Genomic DNA, 26,435 nt, shown 5'->3' on the forward strand with positions numbered 1-26,435 from the left:
ACCTTAACGGAAAGTATTTCCGTGACATTCTACTATTGTCACTAACAATAATTTGATAATCAAGCATAAGATCGATTACACGAGAAAGAAGAAGACCAAGAGACCAAGAGAGGAGGAAATATTCGCAATTCATCAATAGTAACAAGTATTCCAACTTAAATTGGCGGCCATCATGTAACAACTATCTCAAATCAATCAATCAAAGATGGGGACAGTACAATAGTTTCAGATAATAAGATGCAAGAAGTCTTTCATGGAATTGACGTGAACATTTAAAATTCAATCAAGTTTAGCTTTCTTAATCAATAATAGAGAAATCATTGTTGAATTTTATGCAACAAATCCTTCCTGGAAATTACCAGAACATTTAAAGTCAATTAAGTTGAATAAACAATAGTAAGTTACTACCTCATATTACTGTTATATTATAGAGAATTAATTTGTGAGTTAGATAAGAATATCAGTGAATTGATATGAATCAACCGATGGTAAAGTTACTCCCTCATATTACCTCAATCGTTTTATTGTTCAGAATTTGTAATTCATTAGACACCATATCTGTGCAAAAAAATATCATAGATGGTGAGGCCATTGTTTCAGGGAATGCGAAATTTGAGCTCGGTTTCTTTAGCCCAGGCAGTTCGAAGCATCAATACCTGGGGATATGGTTCAAAAACACATCCCCTCGTGGGGTGATATGGGTGGCAAACCGTGAAACTCCACTTACGAACACCTTGGGCGTGGTCAATCTGGACAACCAAGGGATCCTGTCTATTTTTAATGGTGCTGGTAAGACCATTTGGTCATCCACCTCCTTTGTTTCCTTCACAAAGGTCAATCCCGTAGCACAACTTTTGGATACGGGTAATTTGGTAATTAAGGTTGCTAATAGTGTCATTTGGCAGAGTTTTGATTACCCTGGAGATACCTTGATATCAGACATGAAATTGGGGAAAAATTTCGTAACAGGAAGAGAGTTGTACTTGACATCATGGAGGAGTGCAGATGATCCTTCCACAGGCGAGTATACCCTCTCGTGCTCAATGGAGGAGGGCAGATATCCACAATTTTACATAAAGAAAGGTTCTATAATTGAAACAAGGATCGGGCCGTATGATGGTGTAGAGTTTGCAGGCTTGCCAAAGTATACTTCCAATCTCAACACAAAAGTACTGTTAGATATGGTTGTCCGTCAGAAGGTGAAGTATTTCTGGTATACTTCTAATCTCACCACAATTTCATTCAAGTCTACTGTGAATCCTAGTGGCAAGCTTGAGGTCTCACGGCTAAATAACCAGAACCACGATTGGATGCAAGATCACACCACACCATTAGATTATTGTGACAACTATGGACTCTCTGGCCCATATGGAAGCTGTAGTACAACCACTTTTCCTGCTTGTAAGTGCTTGAAAGGATTTGAATTAAAAATCGCACAACTAAATTCTGATAATCGGACTAGTGGATGTACACGCAGCATAGCCTTGGATTGTGGGCCTGAAGAGGGATTTCTAAAGTTTTCAAGCATGAAATTGCCAGATACACAGAATGCCGTGTATTATTTCAGCTTGAGTATCCAGGAATGTGAGGTAGCTTGCAAGGATAATTGCTCGTGCACCGCCTATGCAAATCCAAATACGACTGCGGGTGGAATCGGATGCTTGCTATGGTTTGGAGATTTGATTGACGTACGAGTGTACTCACAAAATGGGCAAGATTTTCATGTTAGGCTGGCGGCTATCGAATTATCAGGTATGCTAGTAGAAGTAAAGTACCAAATAATGCATCTCACTTTTAGTAAGTCTGATACATGGCTCATTAACAGAAATTAACATGGTCTCCCAATATAAAAGGAAAAGGATGCTTATCATGGCCATATCAACTTCATCAGCTTTGGTGCTTCTGTTTACGGTTGCGTATGCTTGTATAAGAAAAAATAGAAAGTCTCGGAAGAAAATTAGAGGTAAGCGGTATGCTCTTCATAAAAAGAATACCGATGTTCAAATTGAAGATCTGGAGGAGCTGCCGTTTTTTAGCTTAAATAAAATAGCAAAGGCTACAGATAATTTCAGCATAAATAATAAAATAGGAGAAGGTGGCTTTGGTCCTGTTTACAAGGTAACTTATTTTCAATCCGTAAAGAATTCATGTAGTATTAGTTTTAAAACAATTACCTTGATATCTCAGGGTATGTTGGAAAATGGCCAAGAAGTTGCTATAAAGAGGCTATCAGAAACATCCAAACAAGGGCTTGATGAATTCAAGAATGAGGTCATTTGTATTGCAAAGCTTCAGCACCGGAATCTTGTGAAGCTTCTTTGATATTGTGTGCATGGAGATGAAATGATTTTGATTTACGAATACATGGCTAACAAAAGCTTGGACACACTTTTATTTGGTTTGACTCACTTCTATCTCAATGCACCAATACTTTTAAATTCCACAACAGACACTAAATTAGTATGTGGTTACCTTCCACAGATGCGTATACAGTCTCGTTCTCGATGGAGGAGGGCATATATCCACAATTTTACATAAAGAGAAGTTCTGTTATTGAAACAAGAATCGGGCCGTATGATGGTAGAGAGTTTGCAGGCATGCCAAAGTATACACATACCTCTAGTCATATGTCCATATTAGATATGGCTGCCCATCAAAAGGAGAAGTATTTCCTGTATACATCTAATCTCACAGAAATTTCATTCAAGTCTACTGTGAATCCTAGTGGCAAGCTTGAGATCTCACGGCTAAATAACCAGAACCACGAATGGATGCAAGATCATACGATACCAGCAGATTATTGTGACAACTATGGTTTATGCGGCCCTTATGGAAGCTGTAATACAGCCACTTTTCCTACTTGTAAGTGCTTGAAAGGATTTGAATTAAAAATCGCACAACTAAATTCTGATAATCGGACTAGTGGATGTACACGCAGCAGAGCCTTGGATTGTGGGCCTGAAGAGGGATTTCTAAAGTTTTCAAGCATGAAATTGCCCGACACACAGAATGCCGTGTATTATTTCTGCTTGAGTATCCAGGAATGTGAGGTAGCATGCAAGGATAATTGCTCTCGTGCACCACCTATGCAATTCCAAACACGACCGCCGGTGGAGTTGGATGCTTGCTATGGTTTGGAGATTTGATTGACGTACGAGTGTACTCACAAAATGGGCAAGATCTTCATGTTAGGCTGGCGGCTATCGAATTATCAGGTATGCTAGTACAAGTACAATATAATGCAATTTACTGTTAGTGAAAAAATTGACACATGATTCATTAAGTACAGAAGTTAACATGGCCTCCCAATATAAAGGGAAAAGGGTGCTTATCTTGGTCATATCAAGTTCATCATCTTTCGTGCTTTTGTTTTCGGTCGCATATGTTTGCATAAAGAAAAATAGGAAGTCTCGCATTAAAGGAAGATCTGGATGAGCTGCCGTTTTTTACCCTACATAAAATAGCAAAGGCTACAGATAATTTCAGCATCAATAATAAGATAGGAGAAGGTGGCTTTGGTCCTGTATACAAGGTAACTTATTTTCAGTCTCTAAACCATTTAAGTATTATCAGTTTTAGAAAAGATTACCTTGCTATTTTAGGGTGTGTTGGAAGATGGTCAAGAAGTAGCTATAAAGAGGCTATCAAAAACATCCACACAAGGGCATGATGAATTCAAGAATGAGGTCATATGTATTGCAAAACTTCAGCACCGGAATCTTGTGAAGCTTCTTGGATACTGCTTACATGGAAATGAAATGATTTTGATTTATGAATACATGGCTAATAAAAGCTTGGACACAATTCTATTCGGTTTGACTCACTTCTATCTGAATGCAAATGTCATTTATTGGAGGTAGCAATGCTGTTAAATTCCTCAACAAACATTAAATTATTATGTGGTTATCTTCCCACAGATGAAACCAGAAGTTTAAAGCTTGAATGGCCTAAACGTCTTAATATCATACATGGGATAGATCGAGGTATTCTATATTTACATCAAGATTCCCGTCTTCAAATTATCCACAGAGATCTCAAGGCAGGTAATATTTTGCTGGACAATGACATGAACCCAAAAATATCTGACTTTGGTCTTGCTAGAAAGTTTGTAGGATCCGGTACTGCTGCTATCACCAAAAAAGTGGTTGGGACATAGTAAGAATCTAAAACCATGGTTTATTAGAACATTTTTCCATTAATTTTCCCAAACATAAAGAGAGAAAAAAACAGATAGTTAATTTCAATTTATTCCGTTTACTTTGCGGCAGTGGATACATTTCACCAGAGTATGCGGTTCACGGGAGATTCTCTGTAAAGTCAGATGTATTTAGCTTTGGTGTTTTGGTGTTGGAAATAGTGAACGGTAAGAAAAACAGAGGCTTCACTCACAAAGATCATAATGACAACCTTCTTGGACATGTATGTTATACTGCCAGAGACCGAAATTAACTAGTGTTTTTATGTAGATAACACTTTTAGGTATACTATACTTACCATACTTGGTCTGATCCAGGCATGGAGACTCTATAAAGACGGCAGGACAAGTGAACTCATGGATTCAGATATAAAACACTCGTGCAATGTCTCTGAAGTGCTAAGGTCAATATATGTTGGGCTACTATGTGTGCAACAAAATGCAAATGATAGGCCAACTATGTTGTCGGTGGTTCTAATGCTTGTCAGTGAAAGCGTGTTGCCTGAACCTAAACAACCTGCTTTCTTCACTGGAGAGAGCGAGAGGGAAGTGCAGTCTCTGTCATCCGTTGATGAAGAGATGATAACACAACTATATGCTCGATAGCAACAACATCTTTATGTAAAATTTATTTTCTGGTTTTCTTATATCCCTTTGTTGAAGAAAATACTTAGCAAATGGCCTTTCTTTGCTCTGCATTAGGTTTCTATTGGTATATGAATGAGGGTTGGTGGCATATGTAAGAAATGACTTATTTGGACCAGGGCAGTATAAGAGTCAAAAATCTAAATATTTTAAAGTTTAGGGGGGTGTACATCTGGATGAGCCCGAGTTGTGTTGTTTTCAGATCAAGCTGTTAATCTGCCGAGGATGATGCTGGAGGTATGTTTCAAAGAAGGTGCGCATGAAGATTCAAAAAACTAAAATAAAAGCTGAAATTCGTGGATCTGTAGTTAACGGTTCATACTATCCATTACTCTTTTCGTATCTGGAACAGATAAAATGTTATATGTCATCGAACCCATAATATTAAAAAAAAAGATATTAAAAGTCTTTTTCAGAAATGACCAGAACATTTGAAAAGTCTATCAAGTTTAGCTTTCTTAATCAATAATATATAAATCAGTTTTGAATTCTATGCAACAAATCCTTCCTGGAAATTACCAGAACATTTATATTTCAATTAAATTGAATCAAACAATAGTAATGTTACTCCCTCATTTTACTATATATAATAGAACCATAATGATTGAGGTAGATAAAAGATATCGATAAATCGATATGAAACAAAAAAGAATAACGCTACTCCCTCATCTTACCACTATCTTTCTAATGTTAAGTAATTGCACTTCATTAGACATCATATCTGTCCATAAAAATATCATAGATGGTGAGACCATCGTTTCAGGGAATTTGAAGTTTGAGCTTGGTTTCTTTAGCCCGGGAAGTTCAAAGCACAGATACCTGGGGATATGGTTTAAGAACACATCTCCTCGTGTTGTTGTATGGGTGGCGAACCGGGAAACTCCCCTTACTAACACCATGGGCATGGCCAAGTTGGACAACCATGGGATCCTGTCTATTTTAAATGGTTCTGGCATGGTCATCTGGTCATCCAGCCACTTTGTATCCGTTACAAAAGTCAGACCCATAGCACAACTTTTGGATAGCGGCAATTTGGAAATTAAAGACTCGAGTAGTGTCATTTGGCAAAGTTTTGATTACCCTGGAGATTCCTTCATATCTGGAATGAAATTGGGGAAGAACCTCATAACCGGAAGAGAGTTGTACCTAACATCATGGAGGAGTGCAGATGATCCTTCCACAGTCTCATTCTTAATGGAGGAGGGCAAATACCCTCAAGTATATATTAAGAAAAATTCTGTTATTAAAACACGGACCGGACCGTATGATGGTATAGAATTTGCTGGCCTGCCAAACTATAAGCATAACCCTAACCATATGTACATAGTAGATATGGTTGTCCATCATAAAGAGATGTATTTCTGGTATACTTCAAATCTTACCACAACTTCGTTAAAGTCTAATTTTGTTAACTGATTGAATGAATGTGCAGATGATTAAGGAAGCAATTGTGACATTGAAGGAAAGAACCGGTTCGAGTCAGTTCGCAATCGCAAAGTTCATCGAAGAGAAGCACAAGAACCTTCCAGCCAATTCCAGATATGAAGGAATCTCCTGGGTAATCAAAACTTTGCCAAATGACAATACCCGCATCCTTAATTATCAAATTGCCACTATCCAAAAGTTGTGCTATGAGACTGACATTTGTGACTGATACAAAGGAGTCGGATGACCAAATGACCATGCCAGAACCATTAAAAATAGACAGGATTCCATGGTTATCCAACTTGACCATGCCCAAGGTGTTTGTAAGGGGAGTTTCCCGGTTCACCACCCATACAACCCCAAGAGGAGATGTGTTCTTAAACCAAATCCCCAGGCATCGGTGCTTCGAACTGCCTGGGCTAAAGAAACCAAGCTCAAACTTCTCATTCCCCGAAATGATGGTCTCACCATCTATGATACTTTTATTGACAGATATGGTGTCTAATGAAGTACAAATACTTAACATTAGAAAGATGGTGCTAAGATGAGAGAGTAACGTTAACTTTTTGTTCATATCAATTCACTAATATTCTTATCTACCTCACAAGTTATTGTTCTATTATAGTAAAATGAGGGAATAACATTACTATATAGGGGGTGTTTGGGATTGCTTATTTTCACCAACTTATAACTTATAAACTTTTTGAGGAGTAATAAGGTATTTGGGATTACTTATATTGTGAGAGGAAAAGTTTCATAAGTTACAATGTTGTAACTTATTAACTTAATGAAAAGTGATAAGGAGGTAAAATAAGGAATCCCAAACACCCTCATATACTTGTTTGTTTCAATTTAATTGACTTTAAATGTTCTGGACCTGGTCAATTTAATTGACTATATATACTTGTTTGATTCAATCTAAAATTGATTTCAAATTTTCTATATTATTGATTAAGAAAGCTAAACGTGATTGACTCTTTATATTCTGGTCAATTTTAAAAAAGACTTGATTACAAAATGAAAGCTTTTGACTATTTTATGGTTTGAAACAGAGAAAAAGAAGACCATGGAAGAAAAGGGGATTCGGTCATGTTAGGTTTTTTTGTACGGGCTTTCTAAAATCTTTTGAAATTTTAATATTGATGGTATGATAACTTTTTATTACAGGAAATTCTCTAAATAAATCATAATAGATCATTTGAAGAGAGAGAATAAAAATTATCAACTAATTTTCAATGTTCACAAAATGGACTAAGAAATTTGGACCGGGCGACGGGATTCAAAAAGATTTGAATCTTGTTTGCTCCGTCCAAATTTAAAGTAAATCCTGTTTTTCAGTTCAAAGTTTAAGTAATTTCGTCTTTTTAGACCAAATTTTGAGAAAATTTTGTTGTCCTCTTTGCTAACATTTTTTTTCTCTCTCCTTAACCTCTCATTTCATTTTTTTTTCTTCCTCCTCATATTCTTCTTCTTATTCATCGTCTTCGGCAAGTTCTAGCTTTCAACGGTCCGAGGAGAAAGATTTCATCATCTTCATCACTGTTACAGAAATCATAGCAATAATCATCGATCAATACCGATGAGAAATCTTGAAACTTGACCGTTTCTAATGATGGTTTTTTTTCTTGCCAGTGATGAAGAAGATGAGAAAGAAAAAAAAATATAGAGAGGTTGTAGGAAAGAGGAAAAAGTGTTAGAGAAGATGACAAAATTGTTTTCTCAAAATTGGGACTGAAAGACGAAATTATCTAAAATTTAAACGCGAAAGACGGGATTCATTTTAAATTTGGACGGAGCAAATGAGATTCAAATCTTTTTGAATCTCGTCACATAGTCCAAATTTCTTGGTTCATTTTAAGAATATTGAATATAAGTGGGTCAATTGTATTCTCTCTTTATTTAAATGGTTCATTGCGGGAATCTTCCCTTTTATTATTCAAGGTTGGCATCACACTTGTCCATTTGTTCTAAGAAATGACAAGTCTGAAAAGGATCATACAACTTACTTTTAAAGCATGTTGCAACAAAAAATACTCAGAGTATCTAAATGTCAAAATCAAAAAATCCATAGAAATCTACTAATCAAAATTATTGCCTGCACCAACCAAACAATTAGATTCAACTTTATATAAATATAGATGCTCAATGGGATACAAGATGTGGATTACAACTCCCTTCTATAAAAACATTCATCTAAATATTCGTTGAGAGACTCAACTGGAAAGCGTTGTGTTGAGATTGCTTATTTTAGGGCTACTTATAATTTATTAATTTTTGAAAAAGTTAAAAGATGTTAGGTATTGTGTTTATTGTTATGTGATAGGTTAATTAGTCACAATATTGTGTAAACTTTAGGGAAAAATTAGAAGCAAAAATAAGGAATCTGAATACAACATACACAGTTCATATATATGTAATATTTAATGATAACCTTTTTCTTTTATTCCACACAAGTAAGTGTACTTTGTTGAGACCATTAGTTGTCAAATCATTCACCCGGAACCAACATGACCAGTAGCCGAAAGAGAACACATATTACATGGTAGTAGTGGACAAAGATAATAAAGACAAGTTTCTTAAGAAACCATAAGAGAGAAGACACGTTTATAGTTTCATACAATATGACAGACCCCACTAGGCTCAACACAATTAACCAACATTGGATTTAGTTTAACAAGTATATATGAATACATTGAATAGTTGTAACTCTTTTAGTTTTTGATTAATTAACTAATTTATTTATTTATTTTATTTTTTTGAAAATCCAAATAATTAAGTTATCTCCCTATTTATGCTCTTATATTTCATCACATAAAAAATCAGTCACCTATTATATGAGAGTAATTGTTGAGCTAATGGTTGTATACATGATTAACAAATCAAATCCAAAACCGATCACAAATGCCTAATGTGGTTCATGTATTGTTTTTACCTGATAGTTCAAGGACGTCTGTCTAAAGTAAAGATCTTATCCATTTAGGGAGTACACTCGCATGTCGATTGTTGCTACAACGGGTATAGCACACAAAGAATGTATGGCGGTTTAAGGGTATAATCCTATCGAAGTTTCCTACCTGTTAAGAATCAAAGAAAACACAACCGTTAGTCTCACCGTAGGAGGGAGCCTCCTACGATCAACATCCGGCATGAGAATTAGTGATATAATACAACAGATATAGTAGGAGCATGTACAGAATGTTTAGAGAGAATAGGATGAGTTAAAATGTGATAATACTTTGGTGAAATGTTCTATTTATAGGCAGTCAGGAAGCTTCTCCGGGGAAGCTGAAGCTTGATAAGTAGAAAATGACAACTATCCTTTCAGCTGGTGCAGACTGGGTTGGCGTCATTTCTGTTTAACCTGTAGCCTGCTTTTATTTGGTCTTGTAGCTACTTTTACTTTATGGCAGGTGCCGGCTTTTGAACAATAATTACTTTTTCAAAAGTAACTATTTAGCGTAGGCTACTTAGTCAACTTAGGAGACTTTCTCAGTAAGTGTCAAGCTTCATTATCCGGAAGCTTAAGCTTCCTCCTCTTTAGTTCATAAGCTTCCCTGCTTGTAACCTGCTTTTCTATTATTAAGCTTGTAGGTGGATTAGGGTACCCACGTTATCAGCCCACAGTCAGAAGTATTCTGATTTTCAATGATGAAAGCTTGTGACTCAACTCTTTTTCCATTATTCTTCCACCCTAGGTGTTCAAAGCATTTGAGCTTAGCGGCATGCCTCTTCATAGACCAAAGCATTACCTATTTGGTTGTGTTGGGCATCATTATGGGGGAGCCCAAACGTTGGAAAATGTTTCTTTGACTTGTGGTACAAAAGCTGGAAGCTAAACATCCTTATTATTTCGTCAGTCTGGAAGCTAAGTATCCTGAGCATCTCGTTTGTGAAGCATTATGATGGAAGTTGGAAGCTTCATAATGTCTTGTAGGTCATTATTATTTTTGTTGGTTTGACGGCTGCTTCCTGCTGCACCTGATTGATTAGACTTCTGTGTCAGGAAGCCATCATAAAGCTGATGGTTACAGCTGTAACCTAATTCCATCTTGGCCTTCCACCTGTCCTTACTTTTTTGGGATTTGAAATTTAAAATTTTACCTTTTATAAGGCATGTAACTGGCATACTTCATCTTCATCTCAATAATAATTTTTCCAAATTTCCAACGACATTTCCTCCAATTCCTTTAAATCAAATTTCATCGCCGATTATGGGTTCCAAGGACGATATGGCTACTCAGTTCTCACACAAGTGGAACTTCATCGGTTCTGTGTAGATTACGACATTGGGGATGATTTGAAGCCTGAACTTCCGAGTCCTTCTACTCCCGTTTTGGGGCGTCCAAATCAAGGTTGCCTTGTAAGTGTGTTGGAGTATCATGGCGTTTTCCTTCGACAGTTGGCTTCCGTTGGTGTAGCCAAGATCCTACATTTTGAGATTGTTTGCCACTCGTTGGGTTATGAACCTTCTTTGCCTATGTACCGGCTATTTTTTCAATTAGAGAAGAATGGGAATTGGTTTACTGTGGAGAAGACTCGGTGTGAGGCTTGTTAAATCTCCAGTACTGTTAGACTCACGTCTCCTTGGAACGATAGGTTATTTTTTGTGTCCGATACCATTTTGTCTTTCTCTTTGGTTTGGAGAAAGCGTGACCTGACTTTGAACACACCTGAGCCGAAGGTTGAGGAGCTTGACGCTACCCTTCTAAAGAGCCTTCGGTCTGAGAGCTGTAAGCTTCGTACCTTTCTAGATGAGTTTTTGGTAAATTTGGGTCTGAGCACCAAGTGGTCCAATTCTCATACCGAGCCCAAGATATTTTTTGATGACAAAGGTATGTTCCTTATTTGTTTTTTATGCTTCTTTTGTCATTCATTTCTAACCTTCACCTTCCCTTTTTGTAGAGATCAGTGCTAAGGAGTTTCTTTCTCTTGGCGGATTTTCTTTTGCTACCTTTGTTGTTGTGGATGTTATTCCAGGTCATCCCAACGTTGTTGAGAACACCAAGGATTTCTGTCAATCTTGTGATCGTAGTTCCATCTCCACCTATTCTGGCCTTCCTCCCAAGGCGATTGTTAAGAATGATGCTTATACTCCTGCTAGGAGTAGCAAGAGTTTCAAAGAGACATCGGCTCCTAGCTCCAACACTTCCAATCCTATTGAACTGGATGATGATGTTGCCCTTGTGGCTTCTATTACTGGCTTTGCTTCTGCTGGTGTGGAGAAACATTAAAAAAGCTCATCTCCTTCACCATCGAAGGTGTCTTCAAAGCCTTCTGCTTCTAAGAAGGTTCCGCAGGCTGCTGCTAAGAAGCCTATCCCTGTAGCTGCTAAGAACAAGGTGGAGAAGGCCAATGAGCATGCTGGTAAGAAGGTGGAAGGTACTAAAGAGACTGTTAAGCCTGCAAGGCTGGTATGACTGAGAAGGCTAAAGGAAAAGGTATTCCTAACCCTGAGTCAACTGCTATCTTTGTCCCTTCTTGGAGTGTTCGTGATAGTGATACATTGAAGAAGATGCCCATTTTTCGGGATCTCCTACTTCACTGTATTCCTCCCGCTAAGAAGGTAATTGTTGAGAGTTTGAGCGATAGTAAGCTCAGGAGCAAGATATTACAGTTCTTAGCTTATTTGTTAGCCCTAGTTCCTGAGGGTATGGACCGGTGGTGTTATGCGCCTGTTGAGATTAAGATGTTTAAAGAAGATAATTTGAAGTTGAAGAGTGCCTTGGTTGAGGCTAAATAGAAGGGTGTAACCTTGACTGCTCATGAGCAAAGCTTGGTTCATGAGCTTGCTGTTGCCAAAGCTTCTGCTGAAGATGAGCGAAGTAAGGTTGAAGCTTATGCCAAGGATCTATATGAACAACGTTAGAAGGTTAGTCGAGAGAGAAATTTACTGGTTGATGAGAAAAAGAAGCTAGTTGCTTAACGCGAGAAGCTAGAGGCTGAGAAGCAGAAGCTGGTTGATGAGAAGCTTACTTCTTCCGTTGCTAATACTGACCTCCAAGCCCATGTTAATGATCTTTTTTTCTGAAATACGTTTGATTTTTGAGCATGGTATTCCTCACGTTGTTTCCTACCTCTTGCATAATGGTGAGTTTATTTTGGCCCTTGGTGAAGTTTATACAAGGGACATTTCTCACGGCCGTCATCATAGCTTTTCTATTGATTTTGAGGCAGGCTAGGCTGGTCGTCCCCTTGAGGTACTTTCAAGCTATCGGCCCCATGCCGCTACTGATTTTGCAGCTTCTGTAAGAGCCATGGAGATGAAGACATTCCCTTACCTTGAAGCTGTTGCTCGTTGCCATAACCTTCCCTTCTCAGCTTTCCAAGCTATTGAGCCGGAATTTCTCAAGAAGGATGTCACACCCTCAATTTCCACATGTGGGGTTTTACCGTGAGGCGCGTGACAAACCAGGATCTCAGTCAATAGTTACACCAAACAATGTCTAAATATTTTAAATAAACTTTATTGTTCCATATTTGTGAAAACCATTTCGGGGTTAATGTCTATTGTTTTAAAATGCGGAAGTGTAACATAGCGGGAAACATAAATCCCTAAACAAAAGCAAATAGTCTAAGGCGCAAAACACGTGCATGCCATAATTATTAATTAAGAAGTTTCAAGTTATGATGCAGTGTTTATGAGTGACCATGAATGCAACTCTTATCTGTGCACTTGATATTAGCGACCCGATAAAGACATGCTAAAACAGGTCAACACAACGGTTGGTGAGTTCACAGGTTTGAGTTTAAAACAAGTTTGTCAAACAAACCATTAAGTATGTAAACATTGTAAATAATAAAGTATGGATGATGTATGCATTAGTAATACTACTAGTTAATTAGGCTAGTAATCATGTTACGTTAGTGTAAGTTCCACTGGGACTGAGGCTGACTAGTTAGTTTATTGCCACCCACGGAGTCTAATACAAGACTTAGTGCATAAAGCATTTCTAGTAAATGAAGACACCCGGCGACTCCCTCTCCCGAGAGCCCTGAGGGGGTTCGTCAACTTAGTAGTACTACCTTTCATTACCCAGCCAATGCACAATTGTTAACGGTCCAATGTGTATGGGGGACTTCAGTTTAAGTTCACTATGTACACATGAGGTATTAACAAAGTCTACAATATCCAAAAAGTTTGTATGCATGCTTTCTCTCCCAAAAGGAGTAAGTTGAAACTCACCTCGAATGCGGTTCAAATGAAAGTCAAATGCTTAAGTCAAAGTTGTTCTAGTGCCTAAATCATACAAGAACTATAAGTATTTGCTAAGCGATCCCTAGAACCCTAAGTATCTAAACAATCCCATTGTTTATTAGAAGTTTGACTTTTTGTTGACTCTGACTAAAGTTTTACTTTTCGTTGACTGTTGACCAAAAAGGTCCAAGTCGTTCAATGTTGACTAAAAAGTCCAAGTCTCGATGACCGAAGACTAAAATTTAGGTTTTGTTGACTGTTGACTAAAATGTTGACCGTTGACCAAAATATTGACCGACGGCCCGTTGGTGACTTTTGACCAATTATATAGACTTAGAATAGTTATATGATATTCCCAGTCACGACTTAACGAACATATAATTTGCACTTAGCCACTTTTCGTGCAATCCTATGACTAAGTCCAACGTTTATCAATTTCAATTTTCCGCAAGTAAGACTAAACATTTAGCCCAAAATTAATAAGTGAAATGGGACTAAAGATTAAACGATACCTAGTCGAGATTTTTGCAACACTGCCCCATGCCATTGAGCCAAAAGGCCAGTTTCATTAATAATAAATAATAATTACTAAAAAGGCAAAAAGATAACTTTTTTTATAGTTGGACCTTTGAGGTTTTATAGATATTGTCAATTTTATCCAAATTGTTAACACCGATAATGTCTATTGTCAACTCAAGGGTAAAATAGTCTTTTTGATTGAGATATAAAGGGGTATTTTAGTCTTTTACCATATTCATCTTCTTCAAATTCAAATCCTAATTTTCACTTTTCCAATTTATCATCACTACCAAGCCACTGCCACAACATTTCACCACACCATCAGCACGCCATATTGACCTTTGACCAAAATATTGACCGACGGTCCGTTGGTGACTTTTGACCAATTATATATACTTAGAATAGTTATATGATATTCCCCGTCACGACTTAACGAAACATGTAATTTTCACTTAGCCACTTTTCGTGCAATCCTATGACTAAGTCCAACATTTATCAATTTCAATTTTTCACAAGTAAGACTAAACATTTAGCCCAAAATTAACAAGTGAAATGGGACTAAAGATTAAACGATGCCTAGTCGAGATTTTTGCAACACTGCCCCATGCCATTGAGCCAAAAGGCCAGTTTCATTAATAACAAATAATAATTACTAAAACGCCAAAAAGATAATTTTTTTATAGTTGGACCTTTGAGGTTTTATAGATATTGTCAATTTTATCTAAATTGTTAGCCCTGTTAATGTCTATTGTCAACTCAAGGGTAAAATAGTCTTTTTGATTGAGATATAAAGGGGTATTTTAGTCTTTTGCCATATTCATCTTCTTCAAATTCAAATCCTAATTTTCACTTTACCAATTTATCATCACTACCAAGCCACTACCACAACATTTCACCATACCATCGGCACGCCACCACTTCTTCCATCGATAAACGCCGCCACCACTTCTCCCATTAGAAACTGCCGCCAACCGCTCATCTTTATTCGTTTTTCATCGGAATAAGCCTCCACGACATCTTATACCGGAAACCGACACCACCACCACTCTTCTCATTGTTTTTTTTTTCGAACAGAAACCGCTGCCACCGTTCTTTCCTCCCGCCAGAAAAACAAGATGAAAGACCTGCAAATTTATTTGGATCTGATCATCTGAACCACCATCATCACCACAACCATCTCCATTGTCTCTCTTTTATAAAACACGATCAAAAACCTCCACAACCACCATCGTCGCCACAACCATCTCCATTTTATTTCTCTGAAAAAACCTGATCAAAAACCTCTAGTTGACGAGTGTGTGTGCTTTGATTTTTCCAGTGTGGATTGGAATTTTTCCAATACGGAATCAGGGATGGAAGTTGTAAGGTCAAAAATGTGACTTACGATATCAAAAGAACGAAACCCGTTAAATATATTATGGTAAACAAATATTTAAAGTTGGCGAGAATTCTGGATCCGAGACGAAAACTTCGGTGCACACGTTTAGCTTCAACGGGAAAAGGCTTTCAAAAGATTTGTGTTTTGCTATTAATAGGACTTTATTTGTCATATGCATGTGTGTAAACAAACACCCAAGGGTAGCTCACATTGGGTAGATCGCTTCGTTTAATGTTATGAGTCTTTTATTACCGTTTACAGAGTCGTTCAATATTATTTTTAATTATATTATTTGTTCGGTCGTTTGTTCATACCGCAATCATCTCGATTGTTTATCAAGAACAAAATCCGTTCATTTGTACGGTTTAGGGACATACAGAAGTTGCTTTGGCTGGTGGTGATTTAAGTTAATTGTATTTATTTAACTTTAGCTTTCTGATAGTTAATATACATAATATTAATAAATAAATTAAATGGACAGTTTTATCTTAACGATAAATATTAACGAAGTTAACTATTTAGACAACATTTTCAATAACTAAGACTAAACTTAAGAGTTTGGTTGCGAAGGTAGCAAAAAGTAAAGTATTTGAACGAGTGTCGCAAAAGTGGTCAAACCTTAGAGACGATTTTGTCATTTTACTCATAAAAAGTAACACTACCTTCTACTGGTCCTCTTTTCTTCCTTGGCCTTGCTTCTCTAATCAGTCTCTATCTCACTCTTCCTCTCGATTCTTCAATCTTGATTAGTGACCCCGACTCCCGACTCGAAGTTCAGATTTTGAACAGTACCAGCTCGTTTTTAATTCTTAAAAACTTATAACTAGAGTTTTACATGTCCGCTTCATCTGGTTTCAATTGTAATATTCTTGTTTTTAAATGTAGTTTACTGTCTCAAAGTTTCCAGGTCAGTTCATGTGTCGGATCAGTCAACACGTTAAAGTTCAAGCTATAGTTTATTATTCTTAATTTATTTGTTTTAGCTCACCAATCATTAAGGTCAGTAATCACTCCCCTATTTTACTGCTTTATAAAACCTTTTGGGGACTTATGCATACCTATTCATACTTTACATATTACATACTGTACACAACTAGCAAACTGTGAATATTGTGTGTTGATCGATTAAATGATTACTTGTTACTTGCTTATTTGTTTAATTTTAGCACTCGGAGAGGTCCATCATTGATTCTAGCATACTCATTGATATCGTTATAGTAGCCAAAGCCCGATTCGTTAGGAAATGGTCAACTGGCACCAATTACTTGCATTTGTTTAATTGTTGATACTCACAATATCGGGTTGCATTTTTTTTATCTTATATTATATATTTAGTGTCGAAAACTGGTGATTACTTCTTCAACCTTGTGTTGATAAATATATTCTATTTTGTATGCGTATTGCATGTTATCGTATGGTTTGAAGTGAATGTTGAAAATCATATATAATGGCTTTAGCTTATAAATAAAAAAGATAACTAGTTTGATTGTTTTTTTATTTATTTTTAAAATAATTTGTAACAAGTTGAGACGAAGTGTATTTGATTGAAAATTTAATAAAGTAATTTAGATATTGTCATATTAATTTGTATGATAGTGACTTGTGAGTTGTGAACCAATAGTTCGCGCCCGGCATATTTCGACGTAGGTTGGAGTGTGATATTATATATATAAAAATTAAAAATAAGGAAGGAAATAATAACAAATTAGTTAACAAAATAATAAATTAGTTGAGCTCAACCCTAAGTCGATATTGAAAAAAGTACAAGTCAAGTTAGAGTTTCAAATAAAGGAAATCAAAATGAGCTGAGCTTGAGCCTTTTTTAACTCGAAACAAGCCGAAATCGAGTATAGTCACGCTCGACCATAGCTCAACTCATTTACACCCCTACTTTTGATATCAGGAGTGGATAAAGATTAGAATTATCATTATACCCATATTCTTAAAAAAAATAATAATAACCACTAAAAAGCCAAAATAAAAAGTCTCTACTGCTGGACCCCTTTTCTTCCTTGGCCATGCATTTCAGCTTGTTGATTGAGTTTCAGGAATATAATTAACTGATCGATCCATCCACTATCTCACTCTTCCTCTCGGGTTCTTGTCCTGTCCAACAGTAGAAATCAATTGATCAAGAAGTCAATGGTAAATGTTTCCCCGTCCACTACAAACCCCCTTAAACCAGGCACATAACAAATTACCTTAAACTTGTTTGACAAGAGGTTTTAATGTTTTTCTTAAGATGTAAATTAATCACTTTTGAGTGGCACTTAATGAGTTAATTCAGTTAGTTGGGGTAAAAGTTATAACTAATTAAAAAAGAAAAATAGTAATTTAAAGGTGGAGATACAATAGTTTTAGATAATAATATTCGACAAGTCTTTTTTGAAAATGACGAGATGATATAAAATGTGAATCATGTTCAGCTTTCTTTCTTAATCAATAGTAGAGAAATCGGCTTTGAATTCTACGCAACTCCTCACTGAATCGATATGAATAAAAAAATAGTAGCGTTACTCCCTCATATGACCGCCATCGTTCTAATGTTAAGAGTTTGCACTTCGTTAGACACCATATCTGTGTATAAAAATATCATAGATGGTGAGGCCATCGTTTCGGGGAATGAAAAGTTTGAGCTCGGTTTCTTTAGCCCAGGTGGTTCGAAGCACCGATACCTGGGGGTATGGTTTAAGAACACATCTCCTCGTGGGGTTGTATGGGTGGCGAACCGGGAAACTCCCCTTACAAATACAATGGGCATGGTCAAGTTGGACAACGAAGGGATCCTGTCTATTTTTAATGGTGCTGGCAAGACCATTTGGTCATCCACCACCTTTGGTTCCTTCACAAATGTCAATCCGGTATCACAACTTTTGGATACGGGTAATTTGGTAATTAAGGTTGCGAATAGTGTCATTTGGCAGAGTTTTGATTACCCTGGAGATACGTTGATATCAGGAATGAAATTGGGTAAGAATTTCAAAACAGGAAGAGAGTTGTGCTTGACATCATGGAGGAATGCAGATGATCCTTCCCCAGGTGTGTATACAGCCTCGTTCTCGATGTAGGAGGGCAAATACCCTCAAGTATATATTAAGAAAAATTCTGTTATTAAAACAAGGATCGGACTGTATGATGGAATACAATTTGCTGGACTGCCAAACTATAAGCATAACCCTAATCATATGTACATAGTAGATATGGTTGTCCATCATAAAGAGATGTATTTCTGGTATACTTCAAATCTTACTACAACTTCGTTAAAGTCTACTTTGAATCCTAGTGGTAAGGTTGAGGTCTGGCAGCTAAATAACCACAACCACAAATGGATACAAGATCACACCATGCCAGCAGGTTATTGTGATAACTATGGAATATGCGGACCATATGGAAGCTGTGATACAGCCTCTTCTCCTACTTGTGATTGTTTGAAAGGGTTTGAGTTAGAAAGCCCAAAACTAAATCCTGGGAATTGGACTAGTGGATGTATACGGAGGAGAGCCTTGGATTGTGGGACTAAAGAGGGATTTCAAACATTTTCAAGCATGAAATTGCCAGACACACAGAATGCTGTGTTTAATGCCACCTTGAGTCTCCACGAATGTGAGGTGGCTTGCAAGGATAATTGCTCATGCACCGCCTATGCAAATCCAAACAAGACTGCAGGTGGAGTTGGATGCTTACTATGGTTTGGAGATTTGATTGACGTAAGAGTATACTCACAAAATGGGCAAGATCTTCATGTTAGGCTGGCGGCTATTGAAATATCAGGTATGCTAGTACAAGTACCTAATAATGCATTTTACTTTTTGTAAAACTGATACATATATGACTCATTAACAGAAATTAACATGGTCTCCCAATATAAAAGGAAAAGGGTGATTATCTTGGCCATATCAACGTCATCAGCTTTGGTGCTTCTGTTTGCGGTTGCATATGCTTGTATTAGAAAAAATAGAAAGTATCGGAAGAAAATTAGAGGCAAGTGTTATGCCCTTCATAAAAAGAATACCGATGTTCAGATTGAAGATCTGGATGAGCTGCCGTTTTTTAGCTTAAATAAAATAGCAAAGGCTACAGATAATTTCAGCATCAATAATAAAATAGGAGAAGGTGGCTTTGGTCCTGTTTACAAGGTAACTTATTTTGAGTACGTAAAGCATTCAGGTATTATTAGTTTTAAAACAATTACCTTGATATCTTAGGGTGTGTTGGAAAATGGTCAAGAAGTTGCTATAAAGAGGCTATCAAAAACATCCAAACAAGCGCTTGATGAATTCAAGAATGAGGTCATTTGTATTGCAAAGCTTCAGCACCGGAATCTTGTGAAGCTTCTTGGATATTGTGTGCATGGAACTGAAATGATTTTGATTTATGAATACATGGCTAACAAAAGCTTGGACACACTTTTATTTGGTTTGACTCACTTCTATCTCAATGCACCCATACTTTTAAATTCCACAACAGACACTAAATTATTATGTGGTTATCTTCCGCAGATGAAACCAGAAGTCAAACGCTTGACTGGCCTAAGCGTCTTAATATCATACATGGGATAGCTCGAGGTATCCTATATTTACATCAAGATTCCCGTCTCCAAATTATCCACAGAGATCTCAAGGCAGCTAATATTTTGCTGGACGACAGCATGAACCCTAAAATCTCTGACTTTGGTCTTGCTAGAAAGTTTTTAGGATCCGGTACTGCTGCTATGACAAAAAAAGTGGTTGGGACATAGTAAGAATCTAAAACCATAATTCATTAGAACAGTTTTTTTCATTAATTTTCCAAATTTATTCAATTTACTTTGCTGCAGCGGATATATTTCTCCAGAGTATGTGTAACACCCCGCAACCGCAGCGGAAACGTAAACGGGATGCGACAGACACCTCTGATATCAACCACATTGTTTATAAAGAAAACTGAATGCATTAATATACTTCAAATTACATCATCTTGTATTTCATTACCGTCTAGGTGATACACGTATCATACAATACGGTACACAATTCTATTTGTTATAATGTATCCTAACATCCTGCACACAAATCTTACACACATCAAGCACTTAGCACGTAAGCAGTCACTTCATCTTAATTGTACCTGAAAAGCATGTGAGAAAACGGGTCAACTACGAATAGTTGGTGAGTTTCACAATTTTAGTAAACCATGATAAATCCATATCATAATATAATATTATCTGGGGACACTGTTAACCCAGTACTGTACTCACTCCGGGGACAATGTTAACCCGGAAACACTTCTAGGGACCCCTGGGGACACTGTTAACCCAGTACTGTACTCACTCCGGGGACAATGTTAACCCGGAAACACTTCCAAAGACATCTGGGACACTGTTAACCCAGTCCTGTAGGGACAATGTTAACCCGGAAACACTTCTAGGGACCCCTGGGGACACTGTTAACCCAGTACTGTACTCACTCCGGGGACAATGTTAACCCGGAAACACTTCCAAAGACATCTGGGGACACTGTTAACCCAGTCCTGTACCCATTCCGTACGATTCCCGTACAATCAAATATTTATAAATACACGCAAATCCATGCGTTCAGTATGTATTTAAACATTTTATTAGTAACATGCTTCCGCCCCGGGAAAGTATTTGAGAACAATTCAGAAAAAGGGGCTCGTGAAACTCACCTTAGCACATGCAAGCAGGTAACAACAATCATTATCAGTTAACACGTCCAATCTGTAATATGATCCTACGATCGTTACTATACACTCATTATTAATATAACTTTAACCAAGTTAACCGGTACATCTGGGGACACTGTTAACCCAGCACTGTACCCGTTCTGGGGCAAGGTTAACCCAGAAACCCTTCTCCGGACTCAGATTGTGATGTCGTTTAGAGTTCCATGGTCACAACTACTATTAGTCGTTTTTCTCGTTTTGCGTGCCTAGCACGGTTATCCGTTTTTATGTTTCAAAAATAAGTTTGGTTACACACGACCCGAAAATAGTGGTTGACTGATAATGTAATTAAAGATGTGAAATTATAGCTCGGTTTAGACGTCCCGATTGGCCGCGGGACCCGTTTCCGTCTTTAGCGTACCGGAAACTGTTAAATCGGACAAAAATTACTCAAATCATCCGAATTATTTTCGGATGATTCATTTTTACTTGTTTATCTCATTTATATGAAAATAGTCCTTTTTTAGGGTTTTTATACACCAGTCAGCTCGCTTAAGCGAACTTTACCGGTTCACTCGTTTTAAGCTTTAAAAGTTTGCTTTTGCACAAATAATTATCCGTTTAATCTCGGATCTTAAAATTTTGTACAAATCACTTCTTGACAGTGGGGAATTTTATAAAAATATTTCCAGAATTAATTTCTATATTTAAAATTTATTTATCTATTTTTAAACACCATTTAAACACTAAATATGTCGTAAATACCAAACGATCTTAGAAAAATCCCAAATTTTTCCTGGATGTCCCCTGACATCCACATAGTCCCCTGTAATTTTTCCAGAACCAAAATCTTCTTTTACATGCCCTTTTTATTAAAACCGAGCTAGAATCCCTAGAATTCGTTTAACCGAAAAGCCTACTTAGACTTCTCCAACTGACCTCAAATTTTGTGTGTGACTTATACATGATATAAAAAGCGTATCTGCAATTTTCCAGAATTTTTCATAATATTTAACTATTTTTCACCATTTTTGGCCAAAACCGAGCATTAAATTCACCAAATATTCATCCTTCATCCAAAAATTACCAAAATTTCACAGAACTCATATTTTCATGTGTTTAACACCTCTGTAAAATTTGAAGACCTAACTCTAAAGCATCAACAATCTGTCCAAATTTCCCAAAACAGAACATAACCGAATATACCTTTCGTTTTCCGCCACTACAAGCTACAAACTCGTCTTTCCGCCTTATTTACCCCTAAATACAGAACCTACAAACAACATACCACAATACCAAGCAAGTTACACTCACCATCAAGCCATTTCTTTCATGGTTTCGGTTATGATTCCGAAAACAAAGATTTAACCGTAAAAATTCGTTTTTGATTCGTTTAACTCCTTTCTTGAACCAAGATCCTTTGTATAACCCGTATACATCACTTGATCATGCAAGAATCGGTTTTCATCATTGAAACCTCATTTTCTTGCAAACCAACTCAAGAAACGAATATGAACACGTAAATAACACGATTTTACCTCGGTTTTTCTTGCTAGAATCTCGGGTTTTAGTTCAAAGGTTGAGAGGTTTGAAGGATTGTTGGATTTGTGTTTGTGAAAAAAGAAAGAATGGTATGGGGTTAACCCCCTCATTCCGATCGGAGTAGTGTGGGGGGTGGGGTGGGACCCACCTCTCCAATATTTGCCACATATTTGGATTCTCGTAATCCGGATAATGTTTTGGATAATCTGGTTCAGTTCGTTTTTCGGTTAAATGTTTAATTCGGCTTAAAACGAGGCTAAAACGGTCGTTTTTCGGCTTAAAAATGAAATTTATATAAAACCGATTTAAGAACTTTAAAAAACTTAAACCATGACATTTATTAACTTAAAACATCATATCATTAATTATCGCGCATCTTTTTCGGCTTGATCGATCATCTCTTGCTCGGTTTGGTATTAAAGGTTTCGTTTAATGTACCGACGTACCATTAAATCGAAATTCTTTTTCTGTGCCGTACTTTACTTATCCCGAAGCATTAATGCTTCGTAACATCACTAAATATTATAGATATCGTCTATAATTGAACCCTCGATTAGTTCGGGTTTCAATAACTATCGATCGATTGATCGCATAATCAATACGATGAATTATATATTCACGTACAATCCATACAGTGAACCCTGTATTCTCGTATAATTACTATGGTAATTCATGTACCCGACATTAAATACGACGTAACTATTATCTACCGGTTAGGGTATACCGGGTTTCGTCGGAATCGTTACATTCTCCCCCCGTTAAGAAATTTCGTCCTCGAAATTTTACACGCTCACTATCCCTTTCCGAGGGAAAGGTGGGGGTTTTTCCTTCAGAACACACCCTCGCGTTACCAGGTATAATCTGGTCCTCGCTGTGAATTCCACTTAATCTTAATCAATAAAGCTTGGTGTGTCCAAACTGTTTAGTTTTCCCGTCTACTATCTCTACGGAATTATTTATGATATCAAGTATGACTTATACGCGTACCTCCATTACTAGTACTTTCGTTGCCTCATCGCTTAGGTACTTTTCAATCCGTATACATGGCAAAACATCATGTATAGTACTTAGCCCCTGGAGTACTTTAATCGATAAACTACATGACCAATCATGGAGATAGTCTCATGAGGTCCTGTATATTAAGGAGTTATTTTCGGTTTTGCCAAACCTCATATCACCTCTCTAAGGTGATGCCTTAAAAATACCTTGTCACCTCTTTCCAGCGACAATGGTTTCCTTAGAATGTTGGCATAAATCCTTTGCCAATCTCGCGCTGCTTTCAGCTTATCTTAAATATTATAAATCCGATTGGTTGATTCTCAAATCAATCCCAATATTATGGCTTGAGTGACGCCCATTTTCGATTTAACAAATTGGTGATAATCACTTTACCCATAGAAAGCTTCAAGCTCTCGATGCTTCCTTCCCCGTCTTCCAATAATGGAAGTAGGATGCCCATTTCGATCTGAGATAATTGAAAATGGTACTCCACGACGAGATACCATTTCACCATCAGGAGTTTGGGCGAGAATTCATTGTGGTAATCGTAATAGATTGGAATGAAATGCGAGGATTGGTTAATCGATCCGCGATTACCCAATTGTCCTCATGCCTTTGATATATCTTGGGAATTTGCGTCCCGAAATCCAATGTAATTTATTCCCACTATCATTGGCGAATTTTCTGTCGTTGTGGCGTTCCCAAGGGTTTTCGGTATGTAGCCTTATCTCTTGCACAACTTAAATATTCACCAACATACGTAACCATATCATTCTCCAAACTCGGCCATTAACAAAATCCTTTCAGATATTCGTATCATCAATAGTCTAATCCGATCCCGGATGTATGGAATATTTCGATCTATGCGCTTTGTCCATGATTAATTCACGAAGGTCATGGAGGGTCGGGATCCAAACCCGATCTTTGAAATAGAGAATTTCGTCCACGCGCTTGTTCGAAATTCTTCTCGTTGCCGTAAAGTCCCTCCTTTTCCAGTTGTTCCTCTTCCAACGCCTCACGTTGAGCGACTCGAATCAGGTCCGAAAGGTTCGACTGAACTATCATCCCCAGCGCTCGCACTCGCAATGGCTTAACCCGATCCTTCCTACTCAAGGCATCGGCTACGACGTTAGCCTTGCCGGGGTGATAACGGATGTCACAGTCATAATTGCTTAACAACTCGACCCATCTTCGTTGAATATGAGACAGCGGTCTCTCATCCTCTATAAAATTTATACATTTGCGTCGTACAAAGGATTATGAGTTGGGTAATGCTAAAAAAAAATTATTCAATAAACCGCTGATAGCCTCCGGCTAGTCCTAAAGATTGGCGCATTCCCTTTGGTGCCTTGGGTGACTGCCAATTTTACTGGTTTCTATCTTATTTGAATCTTTGTGAAATCCTTGTTGCTTTACAACATGACCAAGGGGTTATGCTTTCTGTATTCAAAGTCACATTTTGAAAACTTCACGGATAACTCCTCTTGCTTTAACACTTCCACCATTTTCCTTAAACGTCGTTCGTGCTCTTCCTTACGTTGCAAATATATCAAAATATCATCAATGAATGTTATGACAAATTTGTCAAAATAAAGTTTATAGACTCGGTTCATGAGGTCCATGACCACTGCCGGCGCATTTGTTAGCCCGAGAGGCATAACTAAGAATTCATAATGGCCGTAACGAGTCCGAACGCTGTTGTTGCAACGTCCTCCTCTTGGATTTTTCATTTGGTGATAACTATATCTAAGATCAATTTCCTAAAAATAAATCGCCCCTTGCAATTGGTTAAATAGATCATTTACTTCGAAGAAGTGAATACCTATTCCTGATCGTCACTTTATTCAATTCTCCCTAATCAATACATATCCTAACACTTCCCTCCTTCATTTCCCAATTAACACTGGTGCACCCCATGGCGGCTAACTAGGTCGTATAAAACCTTATCCAATTATTCTTGCATTTCGGTTGGTGCAAGTCGGTAAGATGCTTTAGCAACAGGGCCAGCTTGAGGCATTAAATCGATTCTGAATTCGACCTGTTGGGTTGGCGGTAATCCAGGAAGTTCTTCTGGGAAAACTTGTGGATATTACGTATCACCGGGACATCTTCCATATGTTTTCTTTTAAATACTTTGGCAATCGCGTTTGTTACATACTCCACGTCTTCTTGTCGTAAATATTATAACATCTCAAGATGAGATTAGGGTGGTAACATAATACCGTACACTTTTCTCTGTATCAAATCGCTTCATCGTCCGAAGGAGATCTTCTAATCATCTTCTTTTCATATTTGATTTCAGCTTCATGTTGAGTTAACCAATCCATGCTAACTATTACGTCAAAACTTCTTTACTTTACTGGTCGTAGGTCAATAAGGAAAGGTTAATCGTTCAGAATAATAGGACAATTCCGAACAATTTAGTTAACCATTAGGGATTTACCGTTAGCGATTCTACAGTATAGGGTTCTATAGTTTCACTAATCGGTATCTTTCCGAAGGGTAGGAGGTTAACAGGAACTAACTTCTATCGACGACCGTAAAAACATCGCTGAAGCCCATTGATTTAAAACTACAACGTACTTAATACCACCTTTGGATCATGACGTGCTTTATTCGAATTACTCACAAAAGCACGGCTCCTTGCTTGATCAGCGGTTGATGCTTGTCATGAGGTTCATCTTCCAACAACACCTTGGTTCAACTTTGGGCAATTTCTCTTGAAACGTTCTGTACTGCCACATTCATAGCAAGTACAACTGTTTGGCATAATTTGATTTCTTTGGATGGATTGTTATTGAAGCTGTTGGGTTCGGAGTAGTTGTACACGAATGGGTTGGGGTTGCCGGTTCACATGGCTTCAATTGGTTCTACAATTG

General features: G+C 37.3%; 1 protein-coding gene and 2 pseudogenes across 2 annotated transcripts; all 3 read left to right on the plus strand.

The window, feature by feature from the left end:
- The first annotated feature begins 485 nt into the window (after window positions 1-485).
- Window positions 486-2,322, plus strand: LOC143583172 (G-type lectin S-receptor-like serine/threonine-protein kinase At4g27290 pseudogene; annotated as a pseudogene).
- Window positions 2,323-2,477: 155 nt separating this feature from the next.
- LOC143583176 (G-type lectin S-receptor-like serine/threonine-protein kinase At4g27290) lies at window positions 2,478-4,801 on the plus strand (annotated as a pseudogene). The gene is made up of 6 exons (XR_013144113.1): window positions 2,478-3,251; window positions 3,317-3,532; window positions 3,603-3,813; window positions 3,918-4,155; window positions 4,269-4,419; window positions 4,514-4,801. The product of XR_013144113.1 is annotated as a G-type lectin S-receptor-like serine/threonine-protein kinase At4g27290 (transcript).
- A 13,050-nt stretch (window positions 4,802-17,851) lies between these two features.
- On the plus strand, window positions 17,852-20,182 carry LOC143583175 (G-type lectin S-receptor-like serine/threonine-protein kinase At4g27290). Its single transcript, XM_077065552.1, has 3 exons — window positions 17,852-19,128; window positions 19,201-19,493; window positions 19,563-20,182. The coding sequence occupies exons 1-3, from the start codon at window positions 18,543-18,545 to the stop codon at window positions 19,914-19,916; spliced, it is 1,233 nt and encodes a 410-aa protein (XP_076921667.1). The 5' UTR covers window positions 17,852-18,542; the 3' UTR covers window positions 19,917-20,182.
- Window positions 20,183-26,435: the final 6,253 nt, after the last annotated feature.

Source organism: Bidens hawaiensis, unplaced genomic scaffold, assembly GCF_021521415.1.
Source record: "Bidens hawaiensis isolate Kalapana, Puna unplaced genomic scaffold, B.hawaiensis_p1.1 tig00032160_1, whole genome shotgun sequence".
Lineage (NCBI taxonomy): Eukaryota > Viridiplantae > Streptophyta > Magnoliopsida > Asterales > Asteraceae > Bidens > Bidens hawaiensis.

Excerpts from the sequence above, each read along its gene's own strand:
- LOC143583175 (XM_077065552.1), top strand. The coding sequence starts at position 18,543 with ATGTACATAGTAGATATGGTTGTCCATCATAAAGAGATGTATTTCTGG. Across the intron at positions 19,129-19,200 it reads GGCGGCTATTGAAATATCAG|AAATTAACATGGTCTCCCAA; the intron begins GTATGCTAGTAC and ends ACTCATTAACAG. Across the intron at positions 19,494-19,562 it reads GCTTTGGTCCTGTTTACAAG|GGTGTGTTGGAAAATGGTCA; the intron begins GTAACTTATTTT and ends TTGATATCTTAG.